Source organism: Aristolochia californica, unplaced genomic scaffold, assembly GCF_029961685.1.
Source record: "Aristolochia californica isolate CCGP_79_NKW_82.1479 unplaced genomic scaffold, dmAriCali1.0.hap1 SCAF_12, whole genome shotgun sequence".
Taxonomy (NCBI): domain Eukaryota; kingdom Viridiplantae; phylum Streptophyta; class Magnoliopsida; order Piperales; family Aristolochiaceae; genus Aristolochia; species Aristolochia californica.
Genome location: NW_027181793.1, coordinates 23,909,671 through 23,933,587, shown reverse-complemented (window position 1 = coordinate 23,933,587; position 23,917 = coordinate 23,909,671). Strand labels below are relative to the sequence as shown.

The following is a 23,917-nucleotide window of genomic DNA, read 5'->3' as shown; positions in this document are numbered from 1 at the left end:
TTTGTTTCCCGGCAAACCTCGCTCCCCGCACGAGACCATCGCCGAAAAGCGTACCTCAGCCAGCTGTCTCGCGCATTCGACGCTGTTTTGTCCAAATTTAGTACGCATCCAACGTCTCCCCTCCACTCCTCCCGCTGATCCACTCTGCAGATCTTCGATGACACGTCACGTTCTCTAACGGCGCGGGCCCTGGACGTTTTCTCTCCACAAATGCGGCGCCGTATCTAAGCAATTATCATCCCCTATTAATAATCAAAAATTAAAAAGCCTTTATTATTTATTTTTCTTAAAAAATATATTTACAGCAATAATTGGCTTATCAGTGGCCACTGCATAAAAAAGAAAAAAGTAAAAAAATGTTTGTTTTTCGGCTTCCACGGTCGCAGAAGCCGAAATCACATGGCATGGCTTCCCCACACGCTTCTTAGATGGCACGTGGGATCTATCGCCTATCATAATCCAGCGAGACTTCTTCGCCAGACGGCCGCACGACCTCCTTGTCTCCGGAAAACAGCGCTTACGTGGCTTCCGATAAATCCAGACTCTCCCCGACACGGCGTAGACGCTTTCGCCCAGCCGCGGTTTCCTCCCTCTGTCCCGTTTTTGTAATTTTCCCCAAACTTGTCTCGATCAACTTGTGAACGTTGCTCCCCCCCCTTTAAAACGTAGACATTTTGACGGTAGAAAGACCCGTTTCCAGTTTCCAGTTTCCTGTTTCCACACAAGAAGCAAGAGAGGAAAGGGGAGAGGAGTTTTCGCGGTTTCGGAAATATGATGAAATGGTCGCCGTGGCCGGCGCCGGCGTCGGAGACGAGGAGGTTCCAGGTGAAGGTGAAGGTGCTAAGAGTGGAAGGGCTCGGAGGGGGCGGAGGGGGAGGGAAGGTGGCGTTGGTGGAGATGAGGTGGAAGGGCCCTGCGAAAACAGGGGGTCTGGTTAATCTCAGGAGGAAGGACGACAGGAAGGGAAAGCGGAACGTTTCGGAAACGAGAGGGGTGGATGGTGAGGTGGTGGAATTTGGGGATGAATTTGAAAATGTTTGCAGGTTTCAGGTTCTGCACAAGCATCAATCGTTCATTGCCTGGGACGTCTCCATTTCGCTTCTTTATGTGAGTTTCAGCTTCCTCCATCTCTCTGTGTCACGAAATCGATCTTTCTCTTCTGCCTTCCTTGTTGAGATCCTTCTGTATCATATTGTTTCCTTTTGCGTAAATTTTTTCTGTCAATTAAAATTTAAATCGAGATAAATGGATTCAGTTTCTGCATTCCTCTTTGAAATTCTGAATCAAAAAGAAAATAAAGAAGACGAAGACTCAAAATATTGAAAAAAAGAAAAAACACTGCTTGAAACTGAGATGAACCCAAATGATCGGTACACAATTCGGGTTGGTATATTTTTTTTCGTGTTTATGGGTAGATCTGAACCGTCAAGGTTCGTCTAAGTCTCACAGAAGCTGACCGTTGACCGTCAAGGGGCCCACCTACACCCGTGTTCGAGGTGGCATGGGGTTGCTGACTCAGCCAATTGTTTGACCTTTTCAACCACCTTATACATTGCCGTTTACGCAGTGCAAAACGGGCACGGCGTAAAACATATTTAGAAAGACCTAGAAATTATCGGGCCTGATTTGACCGTTGGGCCTCTTCCAGGAATTAGCCGTTGCAAAATTGCAATACACGCCAGATTAGCTTGTATAATGTTTTCCGTCCTTTTTTCTGCTTTTTTTTTTTTTGATTCGAGTACTTCCGTTGTAATTAAGGAAACATTGCGTTTCAGGGTGAAGCGGACGAAGAAGGAAACAGGCTGTCGGTGATCGGATCGGTATCTCTGAACCTTGCGGATGTAGCTTGGGAATTGCAGAAGGAAAAGGAAAGCTTATCGCAGCTCGAAAGGAAGCTTCCTGTTCCTCTAAAGCTTTCTGGCGTTGCCAACGATGCTTTGCTTCACGTAAGTCTCCAGCTTCTGTCATCACCGTTTTCTAGCTGGATTCTGTTCATTTTGTTTAACGCGAAGGGAAAGAGATGTGGGAATTACGAAAGTAAATGACCCTGAAAATATTTACATAAAGTTGGAATAGTAATGGAAATTACCGCATAGGAAACTCGTAAACAAGGAAATATTTTTGGAGCATTTGGTTTCTTGTTTCATGTCGGATGCGAAATCTTATCAACCTTTGCAGAGTTCTGGTCTTCTTGTCGCTCATTGGCGCTCTGGCTGTTAAAAAGAGCTCTCTTCTGAATCCAATTTGAACAATTTTATCCTCTGATTCACGGTAGACTTGGATTGGTCCTGTCTAATTATCCTCTCTCTGGGTTTAGGCTTCAATAGAAGTTACCCCAGAGACTTCGGAGGTAATAGAATTTCTACTCTTTTTCTACATATCTAAAATCAATCTAGCACTGTAGTATCCAGGTGTTTGGTGATATTTAGAGGTTTCAAAGAGAATTTATGAAGAAAAAGGACACAGCTAGTGAGAAGACATGAGATTATTCCTTTGTTGTTTGGATAATCCAAAGTTTTCTTCTGCGTTGTGGATTGGAATCTTGTGTCATATTGAGTTGGTCATTCTTCTTTGGGGGAGACAGGTATCATTCAGTGATCCATCCCTGTAGGATGGTCTATATGTAATGAAGGCCATGTCATACTTAAGGAAGAAAAGATAGATGGGACGAGAAGATAACTCAAAACTACAACTTCCGTGTTGAATGCTTGTTGCAAACCCTATTTGATGAAAGAAACCTCGATAATATATTATGGGAGGTGATTCAGACATCAAATGCCTGGTTAAAAATGTGGGCCAGTCTTTATGGTTCTCTTTAATCACTTGATTGCCTGTTGGCATTACCTATTGAATTACCTAGAATTTCTGTTAGGGCTTGGGCTGGTCACTTTCTTACAATAAAAACTGTAGTTAATTGGAAGTCTTCTGCGTCCATGTGCAGATCTCTATGGGCTTTGTTGAGATGAGAACTTCCGAGGAAGCATCTGCAACTGTTCAAGAAGATGGCTTTTTGAAGAGGATGACTAGCTATGTATCATCATCTAGGCGTGTGAAGAAGAAGAACAAGATCCCAACGGAGGAAACGGAAAACCCAATTGATGAGAAGATCTCTCCAAGGTTTTCTGGGGAAACAGATGACTCATGCAATTGTGATAGTGAGGACTGGCCTGATGAAGAATCTGGGGGAGCCAGGCCTGATGAACTGGGCTATGGTTCCATCACTTCTGCTGTTAACCTTGTTCTCGATATTCCTGGAGACAACTCATCTGTTTATTATGGTCATGGTAATATGGATAGTGGCAAGGGCACAAACTCTGTCTCGGAGTCAAATCTGGTGGGTGGATTGTTGTCATGGAGGAAGAGGAAGTTGAGTTTCAGGGCAGGGAGGAGAAAGGATGAGCCTCTACTTAAGAAAGGGAATGATGAAGAAGGTGGAGACGACATAGACTCTGTACGCCGACAGCTTGAATCTTCCTCCAACAAGTCCTTGTCTTTATGCAAGGTAATGTACTCATCGCCCTTTAGGTGAAAAACTGTAGATGATGCTTAATATCTATTGCAAGGACTATGCATTGTATGCTCCATTCTTGTAACATAATCTACATACGGTGATCTGAACTTCATGGCCATTGCTTGTTTACTAAAAAGATGCTAACTAAAGTTTTTTACGTCATATCATATTCCATTCTAGCTGGCCATTGCTTGTTTACCAAAAAGATGCTAAATAAATTTTTTTACATCATATCATATTCCATTATTGCTTTTCTACTGGTAGCCTGACTCTATGTTTTTTCCTTGCAGACGAGAGATGAAACTGTGAACAGTGTAGTACCACTAAACCCCAATTTCAAAGATGAAGATTTCAAGGTGGATTCTTGGGAAGAGAAAGAAATAGCCAGCAGAGACGGGCTGACCAAGATCAGATCCCTTGTCTCTTTTGCTTCAATCGATCAACGAAGTGAAAGTGCTTCTGGTGAGAGCGCTTGTGCAGTTCTCGTGGCTGTTATCTCTGATTGGGTGCATAACAACCTTGGTTCGCTACCCACAAGATTGCAGTTTGATGCTCTCCTAAAAGAAGGGTCGTTTGAGTGGCAAAAACTTTGTGAGAACAAAGCCTTTCTCGAACGCTTTCCTGACAAACACTTTGACTTGGAAACAGTGCTAGAGGAAGGCATAAGGCCGATATCTATTGCAGCAGAGAAGTCTTTCATCGGATTCTTTAACCCAGATAGCTTCGACTTCTTGGAAGGTGCAATGTCATTTGATTCAATATGGGATGAGATTAGTGCTAACACAAACAGCGGGGAGGAGCATGTTTATATTGTTAGTTGGAATGACCACTTCTTTCTGTTGAAAGTAGATCCCGATGCGTTTTACATTATCGACACACTAGGAGAGAGGCTATTTGAAGGGTGTCAGCTGGCTTACATAGTAAGATTCGATGATGCAACAAGAATGTATAGTTCAGGAGGAGAGATGGCAAAGGCTGGCGTGAATGGTGATGGGAGGCAGGAAGATGAAGAAGGGTTAATTTGTAGGGGTAAAGACTGTTGTAAAGAATATATTAAGAGATTCCTAGCAGCCATTCCGGTAAGGGAATTGGAGGAGGAGGTGAAGAAGGGAAAAGCATCAAGCGTCAGCTTTCCCCATCATAAGTTACAGATAGAGTTCCATTTGACACAGCCTGCTTCATCCGCATCGTCCGAGTCTTTCTCCTCAGATGATGGAGGAGGCATCCTCAGATACTAACAGTTGTGATTAGCGGTCAGGTGACAATCTTGTAAAGTTTACATTCTTCGGCTTTGTCTAAGTTAATGAATACCTAAACAAAATGTTTGCAGACGTTAATTCTTTTATTTAGCAATTTACCCATTTTTACTACATTAAAATGTCATCTAAGTTTATAAAATTAAAAAAAATCATATTTTAAATATATTTGTAATTTATAAAAATGATATTATTTGAGAAGTCTGGGAGATTCTAATAACCGCCGAGATGGACCGTTATCCTTGCTGAACAGAGGCGAGCACCACGTGGACCCGGATGTAGAAACGGGTCCCACTTAATGTAAGCGGATAGTATAATAATATTAAAATATAAAAAAAGAGTCGGGACGGGTTTATTAGATACGGCGGTGGATTGGTTTTGCAGGAGCGAAGTGGCGAAGGGAATATCCCTTTCCGGCTCCGATTTTGTCTTGCTTTATTTGTTAAAGTGGCAGTGATTATTAAGTTTTATTTGATAAAAATGATGACAGATGACATGAATCGGGGTAATAGCCGTGTCCCGGCTCAGCGGACATGAAACGGAAATCCCAATTCAGTTAAGGCGCCGACTTGAGGAACGTGATCCAAACCGTCGCGCTCTCCCCGCTCTCGGGTCATGTCCCTCTGGCGCTTCTCTCATACTCACACTCACGCTCCTTCACCGGTCACCACCGACGACTCCCTGCTTTCTCAACGCTTTCTCTCACCTTCCGACCTGGGGTACGCACACGCTTCGCCGGATTGACGCAGTTGGAGCTTCTGCTTTTGCTGTTCCGGAATTGTGTTCTTTAGAGCTCAAAGAGTGCACGGAGGTGCTTGGTTCTTTGTTTTGCTGGGGTTGGGTATTTTTGGTTTGACAGAGTAAAATGGCGAGCGATTCTGAAATCGTCTCTGTGGAGCTTCCTGCCCCTGCTGGCTGGAAGAAAAAGGTCTTTTTGCTTTCTCTCCGCTGTTTAATTTTGTTCGAATTATGTATAATTAGTTGTGCTACGGCTGTATTTGTGGGAATTAATGCTTTTGCTCTAGTCTGCTTGTATAATTCTGAAATCTCTACTTCTGTTTCACTTTGTGAATTTTTTTTTTAATTTTTAACTGCGTTATCTGTGCATTTTTTTTAGTTTTTCTGGCTTTGCCTCTTTAAATGTATCTTCAAATAAACTGACTTTCTGCACTGTATATCTTTGTGACGTTGTTGCTTGGTTGAGGAAATAGCTTCCTTTGTGATGGGTGGGTTGCTAGGCTTCGTGAAATTGATTAGTGCTGCAATCGTGATTGCTAGGGTTTTTTTTTTTTTTTTCTATTGCATAAAATTTTCAATAGTACTCCCCTTTTTTTCTGTTTGTTCTAAATCCGTGTCTTGTTTTACTTCACCCGCTCGCCATTGAATATTAATTTCATCTGAAATAAGCGCTAGTAGTGAAGTTGAATTTCTCTAATTTAATCGTTCAGAAGCAAGCGTCCTGTATCTTTCTCCTTGTTTGCACGCATACCCTGTTTTGTTCCCTTATTTTTTTTCTTATAGCGAATGTATAATATATGCCCTGTTTTATTTCCTTATTTTCTTATCGTAGTAACAGTACAATGTGCAATTTTTTTGCTTGTGACTTTCCCCAAGAAGTCTTTCTTGTTTGATATGTAAAGCTGGTGGTAGCTCTTCTCCTCTCCGGTTGTGGTATACAGGTGGCATGCATGGAAAAGGGACTTTTAGGGTTTTGCAGCCAGATTTTTTGGTGGAGAATTCACGGCCAGATGTATGATTTTAAAGGCGTCTTTTTCATGAGAAGGGCATGATTTGAGATGGTGTGGAATTAATTTTTCTCCTTTTCAATTTGAGAAGAGTGATTGTTCTTTCCCTTTCTTGTTATCACTGTGGCAATCATTTTTTTAGTGATTTTTCATGATCTGGAGGCCGTTTCTTTTGGATATAAATGTGTATCGTATTTGACTTGAAGGTAACAACTTCCTACAAGTATGACCCTTGGACCTTTCTGATACTAAAGGGCTGAAATATTACTGGGACGGCACTTGTCTTAGTCTCATCCAATCCTTTGATATGGGCTAATCATCATTTATCTTTATGATGGTAATAACGTGCGAGGGCCTGAAATTTTTTTTGTTATATGTTGGTGTGCTTTCTTTACATTGAAAGAATGAAAGAATTATGATATGGGAGGGGGAGGAGCCTTAGCCCTCAAGGTAGTGGTGGGGACAGCTCAGGCCTCGGTTACAAGGGAAGTGCATCACCTGGTGAAATTTCCTGCGGAGAGGCTCCCTCTTTGCTATGAAGTAGATGGAGGAGAAGGCCAGAATTTGGATTCATTTTTTAGGCTTCCTGTGCTTTTAAGATAGAATTTTTTTTGGACACTTGAGTCACTGGTGCTACTCCTGTTGAGCTGTTTGTGTTTGACCATGGCTTTATTCTGATCATTGATGTATTTTATTAGTGCATAGTTCTACAACAGTTAACAGAGTATGGCCCACTGTGGCTTTATTCTACTCCCATTGAGCTCTTTTTCTAAATTTGTTGTGATCTTGACCTATATGAGTGAAGAAGTTGACTTCCCCATGGTGTACTTGAGAGCCTCTCCGTCTTGGAAATTGAGAAGTTTATTTGAGAAATTAAGACCTCCAATAGTTCTCTTTTGTTTTTCTTGTGTTGAAAGATGTGGTTGAGTCCTTATGATATGATGGGAGAGATGCACATTTGCTAGAGTTGAAGCCTGAAATGACTTCAATATCCAACTAGATTCCTGTGGAATAAGTATACAGTTGATCCAGTTAGGGGCTTCCATGAAATTTTTCTTGGGTTTTCTTGGGTAAGGGTGTTGAAGAAAATTCCTAAATCTTTGCTGCATCTCAGAGTCGCAACAACCAAGACCTTCAAAAGTTTTGAAAGAATTACATGGAAGTTGTATGATGAATTTAGAGTGTGTAAAGTGTTTCAGAAGATCAAATAAGGTGAAGCTGGATAATTAATTAATTAGGGATTCAGAGAGATTGATGAGCTTGTTTTGGGTTAAATAAAGTTCAAATACCTATTCCAAGAGTGTTACTGTTGAAAAAAAAAGTTCAAAAACTCTTGAGAGACTATTTGTGCTGCCATTGGAAAACCAAACGATGGGAAAATCATTTTCTCTTTGACTAATTTTCTCTGGAGAAAAATTTCCTATTGGAAAAAAATCCCTTTGACCAGTTTTCTTGCGTTTGTGCTGCCATAGAAGACATCTGGAATTAGTTATGGTGTTTGTATTTTCACTTGAAGTAAATTATTTTTTTATAAATAATAAAAAATAAGGTTAAAAGAAGAGGTAAGTGATTAAGAATCACTTTAATGCTTCTTGTTTTTTTTTTGCCTATAGTTTCCTATTGGAGCAATAGGAGACTTATTTTCCGATCCTTCTTAGTATTTCTTAAAGGTAAGAGGAGGAATCAAGAAAAGTCAAGAGGAAAATTTTTCTTCCCAAAAAATGGCACAAATGTTGGAAATTTTTCTTATAACATTTTTTTTCCTACACTTTCAGATCGGCACAAACACACTTTAAGGAATATTTTTAATGTTCATTAGCAAATGTTTTAGAGGCAAATGAATAGCAAGGAATCAGTTTCTTTTAACTTGACAGATTTGCTTTTAAATTCAACTCTATTTCGTTTCAAGCTTTAGCTTCCTATGCCATTAAGAAGCACATGCGTTGGAAATTAGAAAGGTTTTTGGAAGTAATAAATACCCGAAAGCGCATGGGAGTTTCTTAGTTTCGACAAGTTTCAAAGAGAATGGTACAACTTGGTCAGTAGAATTCCAAATCAAATGAAAGTTAGTTAGCTTACTTATTTAGTGTCAAATAATGTGGCGCTAAGAATAAAGTAAGTTTCAGTAACGTTTACTTTTTTGTTTTAGGTATTGATGTCTAACTTGAGTTAGGCAAGTCCAAAATAAGATTGGACTTGCGATCTTTTGTAATATATAGACCTCCTAGAACACGGGGAACTGCATCAATGCATCAATTGTATGTTTTGATTTCTTGAACAAACCTTTGACTGTTTATCCCATCCTTGAAGAAGGTTTCTTATATTTAAGTGTTTCAGGGTTTTGGGGATCTTGTGGGAAGGGCTTTTTGGTTCAATGATTATTGGCACCGTGTGGAGGGGGGGGGGAGGGGTTGGGTTCGAGTCTCATGGGATATGAAGTTTAACATTAAAAAAAAGTTTTGTTGGTTCCCAAATGTTTTATATTTGCATCTAAAACAAACCAAAGCGTTCTAATTGCTTTTCCCTTTTGATTTGAAGATTTGTGAGAGTTAGTTTATCCTTTGATCTACCCCATGTTATCTCTTTTCTAACAACCTAAGCATCTCTTTACTAAGGCTTTTGTTTTTTTTTTTCTTTTGTAGTTGCAATCTTGTTTTCTTTGGCTAGGTTGTTTTCCTTATTCTTCCACATTTGCAAACCTTTACTGTCCTTTGTAATACCTCCATCTACTAGTTGGCTGTGAAACCATCAGAGTATGCTAAGTTATACCATCCTTCAGAGGAGACCTCGTAAATAAAAAATTGAACTATTCAGAAAAACCAATCAAAGATCAGTCCCTACTATTCATAGCCAAAGCAAGGGCATGAAACAATAATATGAGTTATCACTGTGGGCAGTCTAGTAGTTCTTTTTCCAAGCCACTGTCGGTGAAGGGCAAATCTGCAGTCCAGTTACTTCGTTGATTTGCTCAACATGGAGCTCTTCCACAATGTCTAGAAAGACTTTATGGCTTTTGTACCTTCTTAAATTATACTTTAATTTTCATTTTTCAGATTCTTTGTGGATTCTTATATTTCAAATTCTTATCTTGTTTTTTTCTTCATCTGTTCATCTTCATCTTCTTGATTTCTTTCTTTCATTTTTGTTCATCTTCATCTTCTTGATTTTTTTCTTTCATTTTAGCCTTTTACTAGCCCTTTGGAGCTTTCTCTTTTCTTAATAAATTTCTCGAGATTCTCAAAAAGAAAAGAATTTCTTGTAGATTTGAGTCATTAATCACTAGTCATTAGTAAATTTGGATTGGTCTACTAATGGCCAGTCATGATGCTACTACGAACTGGTAATTTCTCAATATGATTCAGTGCTTTTATTGCTCACATCTAGAGTCTAGTGTTCGAGGCTCGAACTTGTTGTCCCTTCCATACATAATACTTTCAAAATAGAAATGAATAGAAGAACATGCATTAGAACATTTTTTTTTTTTTTTTTTTAAAGATGCAGGGGAATGAAGGGAGAGGGAAGTGCTTAATTTGTACTAATCAAGAGGATTATGCTGGAACTATGACCATGCATTCTGGAGCAATACTAATCTCCATTTAGGATCATTTTAAGCTTTCCAGGCATAAATGGCTGTTATATAGGGATAGTTATGTAAATCTAATTCAGCTGTAAATTGAAGATCTACCCATGGAATGCATACTTGAATGCTGCAGAATGGTCTTCCTATTGTCTGTAACTTGGAGTAATTACCTGACTTGGTGAAATTTGCATTCCGTTGAGCTTCACTGAATTTTCAAAAATGTATCTAGTGGTTCTGTGGATTCTAGGCATGACTTTATGGGGCAATTATTGTTGTCACTTTTGGAATATGACCAAGTTAGGAAGCTGATTCACGGGTTTTTATGTAGCCAGCTGTGGACATAAAAAGAATATGAGGACATTTGAAATGAGATGCTCTGCATTACAAGCAAGATCATACCAGACATGTGTTGGAAGCTTAATTGAAGTTGCAACAGGGGTACAATATTTGGGAGGCATATTCGGGTGAAAAATTAGGGACAAAAGAAGGGCAAGAGTAAATGGGAATACTTCCTTGCCTCACCTTGCTGAGAGCAGGACAAGATTTGGGGGAAAAAAACTGCCTGCATAAAATAAATTATGTCTATTTAGGTTTGCTTTTCAAATAGTTATTCTTTTGAATGATTTATATGGGGCTTACCAAAATAGTCATGGGGCCAAAAATATCTATACTTTCAAAGCACAATGTCTGACATAGGTTGTTTCATTTTCTAGAGTATGGTCGGATGGGGATTCATTCTTTGTTCTGTGGTGGCTTTTATCTTGATCCTTATCATTGACTAGAGCGGGCATGGGTTGGGGCTTTTTCCGAAAGAGAGGGCATGGGTTTTGGAAATCCTGCTCTAATGCCATCCCTAATTCAAATATGAATCAGGATCTGTATGTCAAGTAGAGACATTGCTGTCATGCAAATCAACCTGTTAGATATTTACTGGAAAATGTAAATCATGCTATTCCTATGCAGAGCTAGGGATATCTTAAGACTGATGACCCCAACAGCCTGTGATGTGTTCTTGGCAACTGTAGCCAGTGATGTTTGTAAAATATATTACTGTAAAGACATTTGAGGTGGGATGGATCGCTGCTTCCAGAGATTTGCCAACATTCCGTGAAGGAACCTCGTCAAGGAGACTGGTTATTTGAGCAGCATTAAATGTAATCAATGAGGTTGGTGCTTTTATAGTTGTGCAATACATCTGAGACACAATGCTACACTTTGGTTAGCTTTGTAGTGAGCTGGCAAAATACAGATGCAAATAGTCAGTCAGGAAGGGCAAAAATTTAATGTTGGAACCATGTTGGATTTCTGGTTTGGCTGGCATCCTAATTATCCGTTCTGCAGGACTAGGGTCACCTTTACTCATATCGAATCACATGTACCCGTATCCCTTGTGCAATCAATAGTTTTCCGGACTCCTTCATTAAAGAGGGTGTAGAGTATAACCTGGCTGGTTTTCACTTCCTCGTAGTTTTCTTTTCTTTGCTGTCTGAGCACTTGCTCTGTTTTTTCTTTCCTTTCCCAATTAAAATTTCTCATTTCTCGGCATTCAAGTGATATGTTTTGATAGGCAAATCATTTCTGAAAGTGTTTTTTAGGAAAAAGCAACCTCAGATTGGATTGCTCTACTTAGTTATTCTGTTTCTATTCCAGAAATTTTATGAACCTTTTAACAGGAAAGCAAAAAAAAAAAAATTAAAGCTGCAAAGGCCCCCTTAGTAAGGTTCACAGAAATTATATGCTTGGCAGAGTTTGTTATATCCATCATCTTGATGTTTTCTGGGTGACCATTTATGAGGAGATGAATCCTCAGTATCCTAATTTATAGCACATTTAGAAACAAAAAGGTTAAAGTGGCTAGTGCGGAGGATAAACATTGTCTAATTGGATAGACCACCATAAACCATTATAGTGTCAATTGGAACTGCTGTATATGTGAGTTGCTAACAGGTAGCAGAATAGGCCTTTTTGTGGTCCTGAAGCTAGGCCTCTGTTCAGATTACAGTTTGGCAAACTGTAGTTTATACATAATGTCTTATCTCAGCATTAGGTGCTAGTTGACTCCATGTTTAATGTTTCCTTGTGATGATCTTTACTTCTTTGAGTAAGACTTACATTTGAGCAATTGAGTTACTTCTTTACTTCTGCTTTATTTTTCGATTTCGTGTCTAAACTCATAGCTTCTTTTGTTTTTTATGTATTTTATTTACTGAAATTTTTTTCTGAGCTACCAGCATGTCTCCCGTTTTGTCAAGTTGGTATTAAGCTGTTAAGCCAATATTATAATTGCTATGTCATCATATTTCCTGCAGTTTATGCCTAAGAAAGGAGGAACACCAAAGAAGAATGAAATTGTCTTTACTGCACCCAATGGGGAAGAGATGAATAATAGAAGGCAATTGGAGCAGTATCTCAAATCCCATCCCGGTGGGCCTCTTATTTCTGAGTTTGATTGGGGCACGGGTGAAACTCCTAGGAGATCAGCAAGGATCAGTGAAAAGGTAAAAGCAACACCACCCAAAGAAAGTCGAACCAAGAGGAAGCGAAGTAGGAAATCAACAGGTAGGAAGAAGGATGACCAAGACGGGAAAGAAGACCATGTGCAGGATGCTGAGATGACCCAGAAAGATAGTACGGAAGCCAAAGATTCTCCTATCGAGGAAACGGAGCAAGGTGTGAAAGAAATTGAAATGAAAGACAGTGAGATTTCTGGAAAAGAAAATGAAAGACCTGAACAAGCTGCTGTTGAAGATAATAAAGATGTTGAGAAAGGAAACTTGCTGGGGGAAGAAAAGGAAAGTAACGGACCTGGACAAGGAGCTAGTGAAGATAATAAAGATGGTGAGAAGGGGCTTACTGAAATAGATGGCAAGGTGACAAACACAACCAATTCTGAAGACACCAAGGATAAAGGCCATGAAATGGAAGCCTCGATGGCAGACAATAATAAAACTGAGGCTGCTTCAGAATATTCAGATAGGAATGTAGCTGTTAAGCATGATGATGGAGAAGTCTTCAAGAAAGGTGATGAGGAAACCAAGGAAACTATTCCTGAAGAAAGTGAAGGTGGACAAGATGTCAAACAGCCGGTAAAAATTGAAGCGGAGAAGGAACCACAGAAAAAGGAAGAGGAACAAACAGAAAAAGTTGTTGATGGGGAAAAGAAGCAGGAGCTTGATGGGAATAAAGAGAAAGAGAATGGAGAGGGTCCCATGTCGAAGGAGAAACAAGCACTGCAAGTGGGGGATATGACGAGTAATGAGAATAAAGTGATTGTAAATGGGGGCCAAGATGGTGAGAACTGCGAAGCAAAATCTCAGGAACAGGAAGTTCATTGACCCAGGTGTGTTGATACAGAACCACCCCCAGCACCCTCTCAAGTGAGCTGCTGGATGTGGTCCATTGTTGTAGTAGAACCTTTATTGGTCCTGGGTTCTTTTGGATGACTGTAACTATTAGATGGTAATGGATGTTTACTGTTGTTGATAGGACTTCCGGTACATGTGAGTCCATGCAGATATGTAATCAACATACCTAGGTTTTAGTTTGTAGATCTCTGTAACCGTATGATGGCCAACACTGCTGAACGCTGTCTGTGTACTTTGTAATGTCTTTATTGATTTTCCCAACATCTTGAGACCTACTTTTAATCATGTAAAATTAATTTTACTGCTTTTGAGTTCCATCGAGTGTTCAGATGGTTAAGGAGTCTGCAGTGGGGATTCATCGCGACGACGAGGAAACTGGAGTACTAAAGGTAATTTATCTTAGCGACATGGATGAGTATATGATTGGAATCAATTAATATACTAGACTGCATTATTTTTCAGAAGGGCATTTTATACCTTTATCTGAGCTCATATACTTAGAGACCTAACTCAATGATAAGATACTTGGGGGCATTTCTATCGTTATCTCGAGCACATTCGACGCTTCATATCTGACTCCGGTGTCAGCCTCTTCTATGGTGCGGTGCGCTGCAACAATTTAGCATAAAAGTGTGGTGAGACTTTCTGAAACCTATGAACCAAGTGATATTTTCTTACTGATTTTGTGGAAATACAAACATTGTTCTGAAAAAAGTGTTGATGACATAAATGCAGTAACATCACAAATTTGTCACCTAAAACAGGCAATATTAGGTCAAAGCAAATTAAAGAATCAATCAGTATTCTGCAGGTTGCTATCTAACAAACCTGCATTGCATTACCATGAAGGCAACATCAACACCATGCGTGTCTTCTCCAGAGAGATCATCAGAGGCCTTTGAGCAGACTCACCAGACCACTCAAAGCAGTCCACTTCTCCAATGCAGTGGCTGATACCACAAATGCAATTTTGGAAGACTGAAGATCCTTCTTTTGAACTGCAAACATCAGTATGTCAGTAACCGAGGGAGATAATAAGAGGTGCATATAAAATGTCAGTGAATTATTAAAAAGATGCATTTGTACCCGCAGAGATTAATGAAGCTAAAGAGGTATTGAATGTATCCACTTCAGACTTCTCCTCAGGACTGAAGCTCAACTGAATCATCACAAGAAAGCAGTAGCTACATTAGTGAATCTTGAATGTAGCTCCATATTGAAATGATTAACCAAGTTAAGAGGTCATTTTCCAGCATTCACAGGGTATTCCCAACATCATTCATAAAAAGAAAAAGAAACAAAACAAGAAAAGAAAAGTTTTGCTACAACCTTTGTGAATGCTGAGTTGACATTTTGAATCCAATCTGCATCAGTGTTGGAACCAAGAACAGAACTTGCTGTGGAAAGATCATTGCTGTCAATGGCTTGGCCCACCTTACTCAGTTTGTAAACGAGGTCCTGTAGATATGCTGAGAAACCATAGAAAGGTTTTGTCAACAAACAGCTGAAAAGAGTAGATGCAACAGTTCCTCTTTAGTCTACCCCTAATACATGTAGTTCATTTGATGAAAGCACAGTAGAAAAACTTGAATACAGCTCAAGAACATGATAACAAAACAGTCATTCTGGGTAACCTAAGACCCTTCCATGTGGCCATTGAAACTAAAGTCCAATCTACAAAGTGTCTCATGATTTGAGCATGTCTCATTTACTATTAAGCTACTATAGGTAAAAATCTAATCACACAATGCTTCAGAAGTCTCAAATGTTTCCGACGAATTGTCGTGTTCTTTGGAACAGTCAAGGCAGCTAAGTACCAACTCTTGTGGAGCTTAGGTCAGTCCTATGTGTTTCACCTTAATCTGCCAATAAACTTTCAGCTGGTATCTGAAAATCAGTAAGGATGTCTAAGGAAGGAAACCGAACATTTTTGGAATACTTTGTCAGTTAAGTACACAAATTGGTAAATGTAAGAAGGAAAATTTCATCAGTTGTCCACCAGCATTCTAATCCAGCTCCATACTAAGCGGTATCTGCATAGGCATACGAGTATTTATACTCTGGGGCATTATCTTCTTCTCTTGCTTATGGGAACTTGGAAAGTTTCTTCTGCTTAAAGGGAAAGTTCTTCTTTTGCATATAGTGGAAATATCTTCTGCTTCAATAGGCCTAATATTTGAAAGGCATTGAAGGAGATTCATTGCCTTTCTGGGTTTTTTAATCTCCATCACCATGGGCTATCCTTGTTCGACGGAGACTCCAATATCAATAAGACACAACAGTAAGATAAATTTGCTCATTTTTCCCATGAAAAACTCCAACATGTTACCCCCTGATAGAATAGTCTTTAAAAAGATTGAACTTCCTACCAAAGAACCATAGACGTGTTTAAGCAACCTAAAAAAGAGGTGAAACAGAGCTCAGAAAGTTCTTTTTTTTAAATAAAAAAATAATTATTTAATTTAATTTAATTTTTTTCACAGAACCCATCTGAGCTACTAACCGGTTAATCCCCACTAACCCAACCAACGGTTTTTAATCAGAAATGACCACCAAAGTGGGTCGAGATCACAACTGGGGAAGTCCAGTAATCACTGAGGGAAGATACTACCATCCAATCACAGTAGATTTCTGTGAAATTTTCGGATTCCATTTGGAGTCCATAGTTGAGGAGAGAGACCTGTTTCCTTCTTGGAAGAGTTGATGACTTCTTGCCTCTGTAGCCTCTTTTTTCTATCTTTCTTCACCCTCTCCATAAGTTCTTCATCATCATCAGCTTCTAAAATAGCCGCATTGGCATCGGGCTCCCTCAATAAGGTCACCCCAGTTGCAGAGAGCGTTAAAGTTGTGAAGGAGACGGCGAGGCTCCGTCTGGTCGGGCCATGTGCAGCAGCCTTGCAAATTAGGCCAATTGGTGACCTGGGTCTCTTTCTGTGGGCTGTGAGAGGGGGCAAAAATGCTGTTACGGACGAGGAAGAGGTAAAGGAACAAAGAAACGCCGAAGAAGCAGCGGAGGAGTTGTGGGCTGGAGAAAATCGCGCCACTGCCATTTTCCCCTCTTCCTCTCTTGGGAAGAGAGAGTGAAGCAGTGTGAGAGATAAGAGCCATAACAAAGATCATGAGAACTAGGACTTGCCATGTCAGCAAGAATGGAAAATCTGTCTGGATGGAGGCGTAATTTGTCATTTCCGCCGCCTAGCTTAATTCATAAACTCCTACTGTGAATTGTCCGCCACTGCCCCTTTCTCAGTTGTCATCAGAATCCTGATTTGTTCCTCACGTTTCGCTGCTATCTCCCCATAACCCATTTCAAGGGCCTTAAAAATTTTCACTCATGAAATGCTTGATGACCCTCTTTATATTCTTCCTCCATCTTCACTTCAATCGCATCCTTGCTCCTCTCTGCAATTCCCTCTCAGATGTGGGTCACAATATTCTCTTTTGAATGAATTACTTAATTCGTCTCATGCTATGACGGTGAGAATGATATGAGACATAAATGATGTTGTTTGATACTAAAGCAACAATTGGAACGATAAATGATTACCACCTTGATGTGTAAAGTTTATGGTAAATAATTATTATAATTATTTAAAATACATTACATAAATTTTTATGACTGATTGATGGATATATATTTGGGACTTACATTTAGATGTGAAAGAAATTGGACTCCGTTTTTTTTTATCATCTATACGAAACAGAGAAATCGGTTAAAGATGAACCAGTTAAATGATCCAAAGCTCATCTTTTCCAAAGCTGCGTGCTAGTTGCTTTTTCTTTTGTACCAGTCTGTTTCACAGTTTATCTTCACCATATCGGACATACTTTCTTGTCAAGGATTATCAATGTCTTCCACATCCACACCCCTTTTTATCTTTTTCTCATTTTCGTCGTCGCTACCGTCTGCGTCTCTTTACAAAACCCCGTGACCCTTTTTCTTTTTCTCTCGAAAGAATACCAGAAAGCAGTAAAGGATGAGTCTTTGCATTCGTCGGCTTTCTAACCTCACCTTCTTCTTTTTTCCAGCAGTTCCACTTCAGTCTCTACAGTGCCTCATACAGGTTAAGCAACTGCAGATTCGTATCCAGCTCGAATCTATATCACAAAGCAAAAAATGGTGGTTGGTAGAGGGACTGGAGAATCAGAAAAATGACTTACCAACCAGACCCAAAAAAAAAAAATGGCGAATTATGATTCCTCCATCAGACTTGTTCCTTCTTCTTGCATCCATTTCTTATGACTTTGAGTTAATTGAATAATACACCAGGGTTTGCTTAACGTAGCCGTCTTCTTGTTTCTTATCGATCTAAAAGCCGTGTGGAGCCTTTGCCAGCACTTCCCCTTCGACTCCAGACGGAAGCAAAGGATTCTTCTCTTATCCTGATTAGTTAAAGCCAGCCCAAACAGATGAATCTCTAGTTTAATCTCAAAAGTATTAGCTTTGCAAAGCATTAACAATCGTCAAGTGGATCTTAATCTCAATAAATTAAGTACTGAGAAATAAGATAATCCAGATAAGTTAACAACCAGGAAACTCTGCGGAACAGTCATGAGGACCTCAGAAAACCCGGAAAAAGGATTTGATTTTCTTCCCATTCGATCGAATAGCAACTCTGAACTGCAGCTATTTTCAGTGGTCATTGGGTTTTAGATACGGTGAAACGATCAAGAAAATTCATTTTTTAAATTACGTAAATACCAATTTTAAAGTATATTAATCAATTTAAGGTATTTCTTCAATTTGATGAAAATATATCATTTATTATTATTATTATTATTCAGATTTATACGGTGTACACGTAAGAGTCGGCTGTAGTCATCCCAACTGAAAAACCTCATCTATAAACCCCGCACAACCCTAAAGCAACTCTGGGCCCACAGCCACTCGGTTGGCCGTGGCGGTGGCGATTGTGGCTGCGTCGTCGGCGAAGAGATCTTGCCACCGCCGGTGATCGCACGGAAGGTATAGAGTACAGAGGAGGAGGAGGGCTCTGATCTTCCTGGAAATGGACAAGAAAAAAGTTTAAACACCTTACTTTCCCACGACTGAGGGAATAGATTCCATATCCATCTGCTGCGAAAACTCTCGCCCTCCCTCCCTTCTTTCTCTCTTTGGGTGTTTGGAATCTGTCTATGGCATGCCAGGGGAGGAAGGTTTCTACAATCTGTTGCTCCACGGCGCCGCCGGATCCCCGTTACTACAAATGGAATCCTCCCTTTTCATTTCCAAGCTTCTCCGCTGCTTTAGACGCCGTGACTCATCGATGGAAATGCCGCATCTCTTCCTCGCCTTTTTGCTTTTCAATGTCTTCTTGTTCAGTGGTATGTCCTACTCTTGTACCCATCCTTTCCATTGCGTCGTGTCTGCTCTTGTTTGTTGCATTTAGTGTCTGTTTCTGTTTTGACATGGTGATTGTTGCTTGGGAATCCGGTGTTTGATCGGAGAATTTCTTTGTGTTTGTTTTCCTGGTATGATGTCAGACATTTGGTGACTAGTTCTGGCTGTCAATAGATGACGCAATTCCTGTTGGACTGATCGTAGTCTACAACTTGTGTGGTTAATTTTACCTTCATTTTTCGTCCTTAAAATTTTCTGCTCTTTTGTCTGCTTCTTCGATCTTTGTTCCCGCCGAAGAAAGAAAGAACTGCATAAGCGTCAATTTCGTTTGTAATCGATGATTCAGTCATAAAATTAACCTCTGACCATTGCCTACCATCGTTATTGTTAGGAGCTTTTTTGTGGTTTTCTGTGATCGAGTTAGGTAGAAACCTGCTTCTTTGTAGCATACGAGTGATTAGATGTAGGTAATTCTATACTCCGGATATTTCGCTTTTAAAAACATGATGCTAATCAGCACTAGCTGTTTCCGTGGTGAGTATTTGTCATGAAGTTTTTCCTTGTCAAATTTTCAATAGCGAAGTTGGAAGTTCTATTATCTCTGGAGCATATCTGGTCCTGTTAGATTGCTCAACTCCAATAGATCGATTCACTTTTTTTGTGGGTCACTGCGCTTTGATATAACTCCATTTTAATCAATTATATAAGTTATATGCTGCATGAGCCATCATTCAATAAACGAAGTTTCATTTGTTAATCTTATTATCCAATATTACGCCATAACCAGGGAGTGAATTTTTTTAATAGCTTGATTATCAACTTCATCTTAAACTTTCGTACTGTAGAATGAACTTTATACTTCTGGTTTCTGGACTTCTGAAATGAATCAGGAATTTGTGGATGGTACCCATCAGATGCTTCTTGGTTGCATGTCTTTTTTCGAGTAGATAGAAATTTGTAGAAGTTGATTGCCATGGTGTAAATCCTTGAAGTAATTGGACAGTTCAAGTTGAAAACAAGTGAAGAACCAAGTGAGATAGAGTACAAGGGCCATATCAAACCCACTCTATTTACCTTTTTTTTTTTCTGTTTCAAGAAAGAGGAAAATTTATTGAAAAAAGAGAAGATACTGCAGACATAATTCCCACAAATAAGGAGAATATCATTGAAAGAAAGGAAGGAGAAAGCAAGGAGACAGAAGAAAAAAAACTGAAATTTCCTAATAAATTACATCTCAGATATCTAAAACAACTAAGTTAGCTACATTTGTCTCTCCATTTTCCATGTAAGATATTCTTTTGCAGATGTCTGAAAAGGTTGTGTTATGACATGGTTTCCATGCAAGCATCTGCATGGGGGAGTCATAAATTTTCTTGACCTCATGACCTGTCAAGCTTATGGGCTATGCCCAGCATATATTGTTGAAATTTTCTAACATGTGCTTGGTTTGACTATAATGGTTGTAGTGCTAATCCAAGCTGCTGCTTTTCTAAACCATAAAATTTCTAGTTTGTTGTCATTGATCTGTAACTGAATATGTTTTGTGGTTTTTCTCATTCTCATTTTTCCAACTGTTAACATCCTTGTGGTTGTATAGTTTTTCAGTGAGCCAAAGTATTATATGCTGATTTTAGATGATGAGAACATTGAGAGATGTATAGCTAGAAGTCTTTCAAACAAAATATTTGCAAATAAATAACTTGAAGAAGTGATTCAACCAAAAAATCTCCTAGTCATGTTATCTTAAATGGAAGTCCCAAAACATTACAATTAGGATCTTGATGGTAATGTACTGGGTTGTTGCATAGTATTTCCCTTAACTTCAGTCTTATAGCTTTTTATCTTCACAGAGTTCCTTGTACAAGAGTTCTTGTCCTTTGGGTTTATACATGTAACATGCAGTTGCTATATTACTGGCTTCTATTTTTATGTGCAGATGTTATGACAGTTCAGGCATTTACTGGAACTTATGGGATAAACTATGGCCGAATTGCTGATAATATTCCTGACCCAGAAAGTGTAGTAACCCTCCTTAAAGCGGCAAAGATAAAGAATGTTCGAATATATGATGCTGATCACAGTGTTCTTGAGGCATTCAAAGGGTCTGGACTTGAATTGACAGTTGGAATACCAAACGGACTTCTGAAAGATATGAGCGTGAATGAAAATCGTGCCATGGAGTGGATTAAGGAAAATGTTCAGGCTTTTATGCCTAAAACCCACATTCGAGCAATAGCTGTAGGAAATGAGGTCTTGGGTGGTCAAGATCTGGAACTGCAGGAAGCTCTGTTGGGTGCGTTGAAAAATGTTTACAGTGCCCTTGAGGAACTCAAGTTGAATGATGACATAGAAATCAACAGTCCACATTCGCAGGCTGTATTTGCTAGTTCTTTTCCTCCATCTGCAGGTACTTTCAAGGAGGATTTGATGCTGTATATGAAGCCTATTCTGCAGTTCTTCTCACAAATAGGGTCTCCCTTCTATATCAATGCATACCCATTTCTGGCTTACAAGAGTGACGCTGAGCATATTGATCTTAATTATGCACTCTTCCAATCTAATCCAGGCATTCATGATGCAAAGACCAACCTACATTATGATAACATGTTCGATGCCTCTATAGATGCAGCCTATGCTGCTTTGGAAGTGGCTGGTTTTGCGAAGATGGAGGTTCGAGTCTCAGAAACAGGTTGGGCTTCTAAGGGGGATGAAGATGAAGTAGGGGCCACTACACAGAATGCTAGAACTTACAATTATAATCTAAAAAAACGGCTGGCCAAAAAGAAAGGAACCCCCAGGAGACCAAAAACGGCTGTGAAAGCATATGTGTTTGCTTTGTTTAATGAGAATCAGAAGCCAGGTCCAACCTCAGAGAGGAACTTTGGATTGTTCAAGGCCGATGGGAGCATCGCATATGACATTGGTTTTACTGGTCTCAGGCATTCATCTTCTGCATCATCAACTCTATTGTCTTTGAAGGTAAGAATTTCTTTTGCTGTCACCATTTTTGTTTGCCTATACTTTTCTATGCGTTTTGCTATTGCTGTTGTTTGGGTAGCCATTATAATTGTTGTCATTCTAAGGTGTCAGAGCCTATTTTTAGGAACCAGATGCCTTCTATGAAGGAGAATGCTTATCATGATTTCTGATACATAAAGAGTAATCATAGGAGATATCTGAACATGGGAGCTTCATTTTTCAATTATAGAGCAACTTTTACATTTGTCATTTACTCCACTACTTCTAGTACTTCTTCTTAAATATTCCTCTTGATTTTTTACCCAGTTATTTCTTAACTCTTGGATGTCATTTTAACTAAGCCTTCATCTGTTGCCGGAGTTTTATCACAGGGTGTAAGAGAAAGAGGAGGTTTCATGCCTTACTTCATGGTTCTGACTAGCTGTGCAACCGTCCTACTCCTGGCATTTGTGTCATGATTGAACGAAGGCTTGTGTCTACTTTGTAAGTTTTGCATCTCGAATCACTTGAGATAAAAGGGCAACTTGCAACGTTGTACCATCACCCATTTACAAATTTGTGTACTTCAAAACTTTCTTTTATAATAGTGAAGGCTTAAAGTTGGTGATTAATTGATTTACTGAAGAATTTTCAAAGCCAGACAACTCCAGTCTCTATCCTCTATCGTCGGATTTATAAGGAATACTGGAATAGTGAAGTGCATTAGAGAATGAAACGAAAAGTGATCGTTTCAATATCTAAGTGACCATTTCAATCTTAGCTTTAAATTAAAAGAAATGGTCACTTCAGTTTCCTCAGGAGATCCAGGGGAAAAACTATCAGGTAAAATGAATAATTTCATCATCAACATCATTTACCGGGATTATTGCGTGATTCTGTAAAAAAATATTATTTTCATGGATTTCTTTGAAAAGTTTCGGGTCGAGTGTTTCAGTTGAGAGGGTTAGATCTCCGGTTCCTTGCCAGCAATTTGAAGGCTTCGGCCAAACAGTTCTTGTGAGGACTGAGCCTGTTCTTCTCTCGAATGCCACTGAAAATCAAACGGGCACCTGCCCGCGCGGTCTCTGTCGGCGGTGGCGGGTAGGTCAGCCTTCTCGTCAACCTCCCGCCCCACCTTCGACACGAAACAGCAACTTCGTTTCCCGTGCAGAAGATTCCCTCACCCACTACCTGATAGTTGATACGCATCACATCTGGGAGTTGCAGAGTCGAACAAGGTCGACCCGAGAAACACAACCAGGACGGCCATGGCGTCTCGCACGAGTTTGAACGGAGCTGCTTAATTCTACTCTTGGGTTAGCTCACAGAATTTCAGAGTCGGTGACACTCCCTCTTTCCCTCTCTGCTACTGTTTCTTGTTGTTATCGAAGATTACTGTGGACTATGGAGTTCTCTTTAATCGAAAAAGGCTGTAACTCACTTTCATTTTTCTGCACTTTTCAACTTCAAGACTGATACTCGCGATGTAGCCAAAGTATCTAAAGAAGAATTCGATTCCTGCACTGCTATCAAACCCAACGGGGCCCCCTACTGTTCCCCTCTATGATTACTTAAAGCAGGTCAAAAGCTGTCCATTGTTGTAGGCTCCGCCGCCCCACCTCCCGGTGAAACGTCCAGCTCGGCCTCATCCCTTGTCGACGCCCCGTCCCGCACAGTGTGCGAGCTCGCACGTGCGACAAATAATATTTTTTATTATTTAAAAAAAAAAACTAACTTTGTTTCCGTCTTACCCAGCCACCTCCGTTGCCGTTGTTCTTCGTTAAGATGATGCGATCCCATCCACCTACTTCCGTTGCCGTTGTTCTTCGTTAGGATGATGCGATTCCATCCGCCTCCAATGCTACTGTTCTCTCTAAACCACTTCCGAGAACATGTAGATCTTGTGAGCGCATGATAGAGATAGAGATAAATATGGAATTGGAAACCGATTCAAATTATAAACTTCTAATTATCTATTATCGTTGTTATAACTCTATAAATAGTATAGACATAATCAATAATAATTACGATAATATTATTTTTTATTCTTATATTCTACATGCAGAGCAACTCCTTCAATAACAAAACTCACTCATAATATGTGAAGAACTCCTTCGAGATCAAAACTTACTCATGATGGCAGAAAACAGTGTTCTAATTT

The 23,917-nt window shown here is 39.6% G+C and overlaps 4 protein-coding genes across 6 annotated transcripts; 3 read left to right on the top strand and 1 right to left on the bottom strand.

Moving 5' to 3' along the window:
* Positions 1–705: 705 nt before the first annotated feature.
* LOC137946206 (uncharacterized) lies at positions 706–4,863 on the top strand. The gene is made up of 4 exons (XM_068792420.1): positions 706–1,107; positions 1,776–1,946; positions 2,942–3,502; positions 3,802–4,863. Exons 1-4 carry the CDS (start codon positions 772–774, stop codon positions 4,747–4,749), a joined length of 2,016 nt encoding a protein of 671 aa, XP_068648521.1. The 5' UTR covers positions 706–771; the 3' UTR covers positions 4,750–4,863.
* Positions 4,864–5,284: 421 nt separating this feature from the next.
* On the top strand, positions 5,285–13,718 carry LOC137945847 (methyl-CpG-binding domain-containing protein 11-like). Its single transcript, XM_068791903.1, has 2 exons — positions 5,285–5,695; positions 12,402–13,718. Exons 1-2 carry the CDS (start codon positions 5,633–5,635, stop codon positions 13,425–13,427), a joined length of 1,089 nt encoding a protein of 362 aa, XP_068648004.1. The 5' UTR covers positions 5,285–5,632; the 3' UTR covers positions 13,428–13,718.
* Positions 13,719–13,848: 130 nt separating this feature from the next.
* LOC137945848 (thylakoid lumenal 16.5 kDa protein, chloroplastic-like) lies at positions 13,849–16,530 on the bottom strand. Of its 3 annotated transcripts, none has more exons than XR_011111025.1 (5): positions 16,138–16,530; positions 14,787–14,926; positions 14,544–14,616; positions 14,286–14,455; positions 13,849–14,066 (listed from the first exon to the last, which is right to left on the bottom strand). XR_011111025.1 is itself a non-coding variant. In XM_068791906.1 (5 exons), the coding sequence occupies exons 1-4, from the start codon at positions 16,505–16,507 to the stop codon at positions 14,346–14,348; spliced, it is 693 nt and encodes a 230-aa protein (XP_068648007.1). In that variant the 5' UTR covers positions 16,508–16,530; the 3' UTR covers positions 13,849–14,066; positions 14,300–14,345. The 3 variants fall into 3 exon arrangements, 2 of the variants coding, with proteins under 2 accessions (XP_068648007.1, XP_068648006.1); XM_068791906.1 differs by having other exon boundaries at positions 14,300–14,455; XM_068791905.1 differs by lacking the exon at positions 13,849–14,066 and having other exon boundaries at positions 14,119–14,455.
* A 1,792-nt stretch (positions 16,531–18,322) lies between these two features.
* Positions 18,323–22,405, top strand: LOC137945845 (glucan endo-1,3-beta-glucosidase 14-like). The gene is made up of 3 exons (XM_068791901.1): positions 18,323–18,782; positions 20,735–21,777; positions 22,149–22,405. Exons 1-3 carry the CDS (start codon positions 18,599–18,601, stop codon positions 22,233–22,235), a joined length of 1,314 nt encoding a protein of 437 aa, XP_068648002.1. The 5' UTR covers positions 18,323–18,598; the 3' UTR covers positions 22,236–22,405.
* Positions 22,406–23,917: the final 1,512 nt, after the last annotated feature.

Coding starts and splice junctions, on each gene's coding strand:
- LOC137945845 (XM_068791901.1), top strand. CDS start 18,599: ATGCCAGGGGAGGAAGGTTTCTACAATCTGTTGCTCCACGGCGCCGCC. Junction 18,783..20,734: donor CAATGTCTTCTTGTTCAGTG/GTATGTCCTACT, acceptor TTTTATGTGCAG/ATGTTATGACAGTTCAGGCA. Junction 21,778..22,148: donor CAACTCTATTGTCTTTGAAG/GTAAGAATTTCT, acceptor GTTTTATCACAG/GGTGTAAGAGAAAGAGGAGG.
- LOC137946206 (XM_068792420.1), top strand. CDS start 772: ATGATGAAATGGTCGCCGTGGCCGGCGCCGGCGTCGGAGACGAGGAGG. Junction 1,108..1,775: donor TCTCCATTTCGCTTCTTTAT/GTGAGTTTCAGC, acceptor ATTGCGTTTCAG/GGTGAAGCGGACGAAGAAGG. Junction 1,947..2,941: donor CCAACGATGCTTTGCTTCAC/GTAAGTCTCCAG, acceptor GTCCATGTGCAG/ATCTCTATGGGCTTTGTTGA.
- LOC137945847 (XM_068791903.1), top strand. CDS start 5,633: ATGGCGAGCGATTCTGAAATCGTCTCTGTGGAGCTTCCTGCCCCTGCT. Junction 5,696..12,401: donor CTGCTGGCTGGAAGAAAAAG/GTCTTTTTGCTT, acceptor TATTTCCTGCAG/TTTATGCCTAAGAAAGGAGG.
- LOC137945848 (XM_068791906.1), bottom strand. CDS start 16,507: ATGGCAGTGGCGCGATTTTCTCCAGCCCACAACTCCTCCGCTGCTTCT. Junction 14,927..16,137: donor CTCTTCCAAGAAGGAAACAG/GTCTCTCTCCTC, acceptor ATGGTTTCTCAG/CATATCTACAGGACCTCGTT. Junction 14,617..14,786: donor TCAACTCAGCATTCACAAAG/GTTGTAGCAAAA, acceptor GTGATGATTCAG/TTGAGCTTCAGTCCTGAGGA.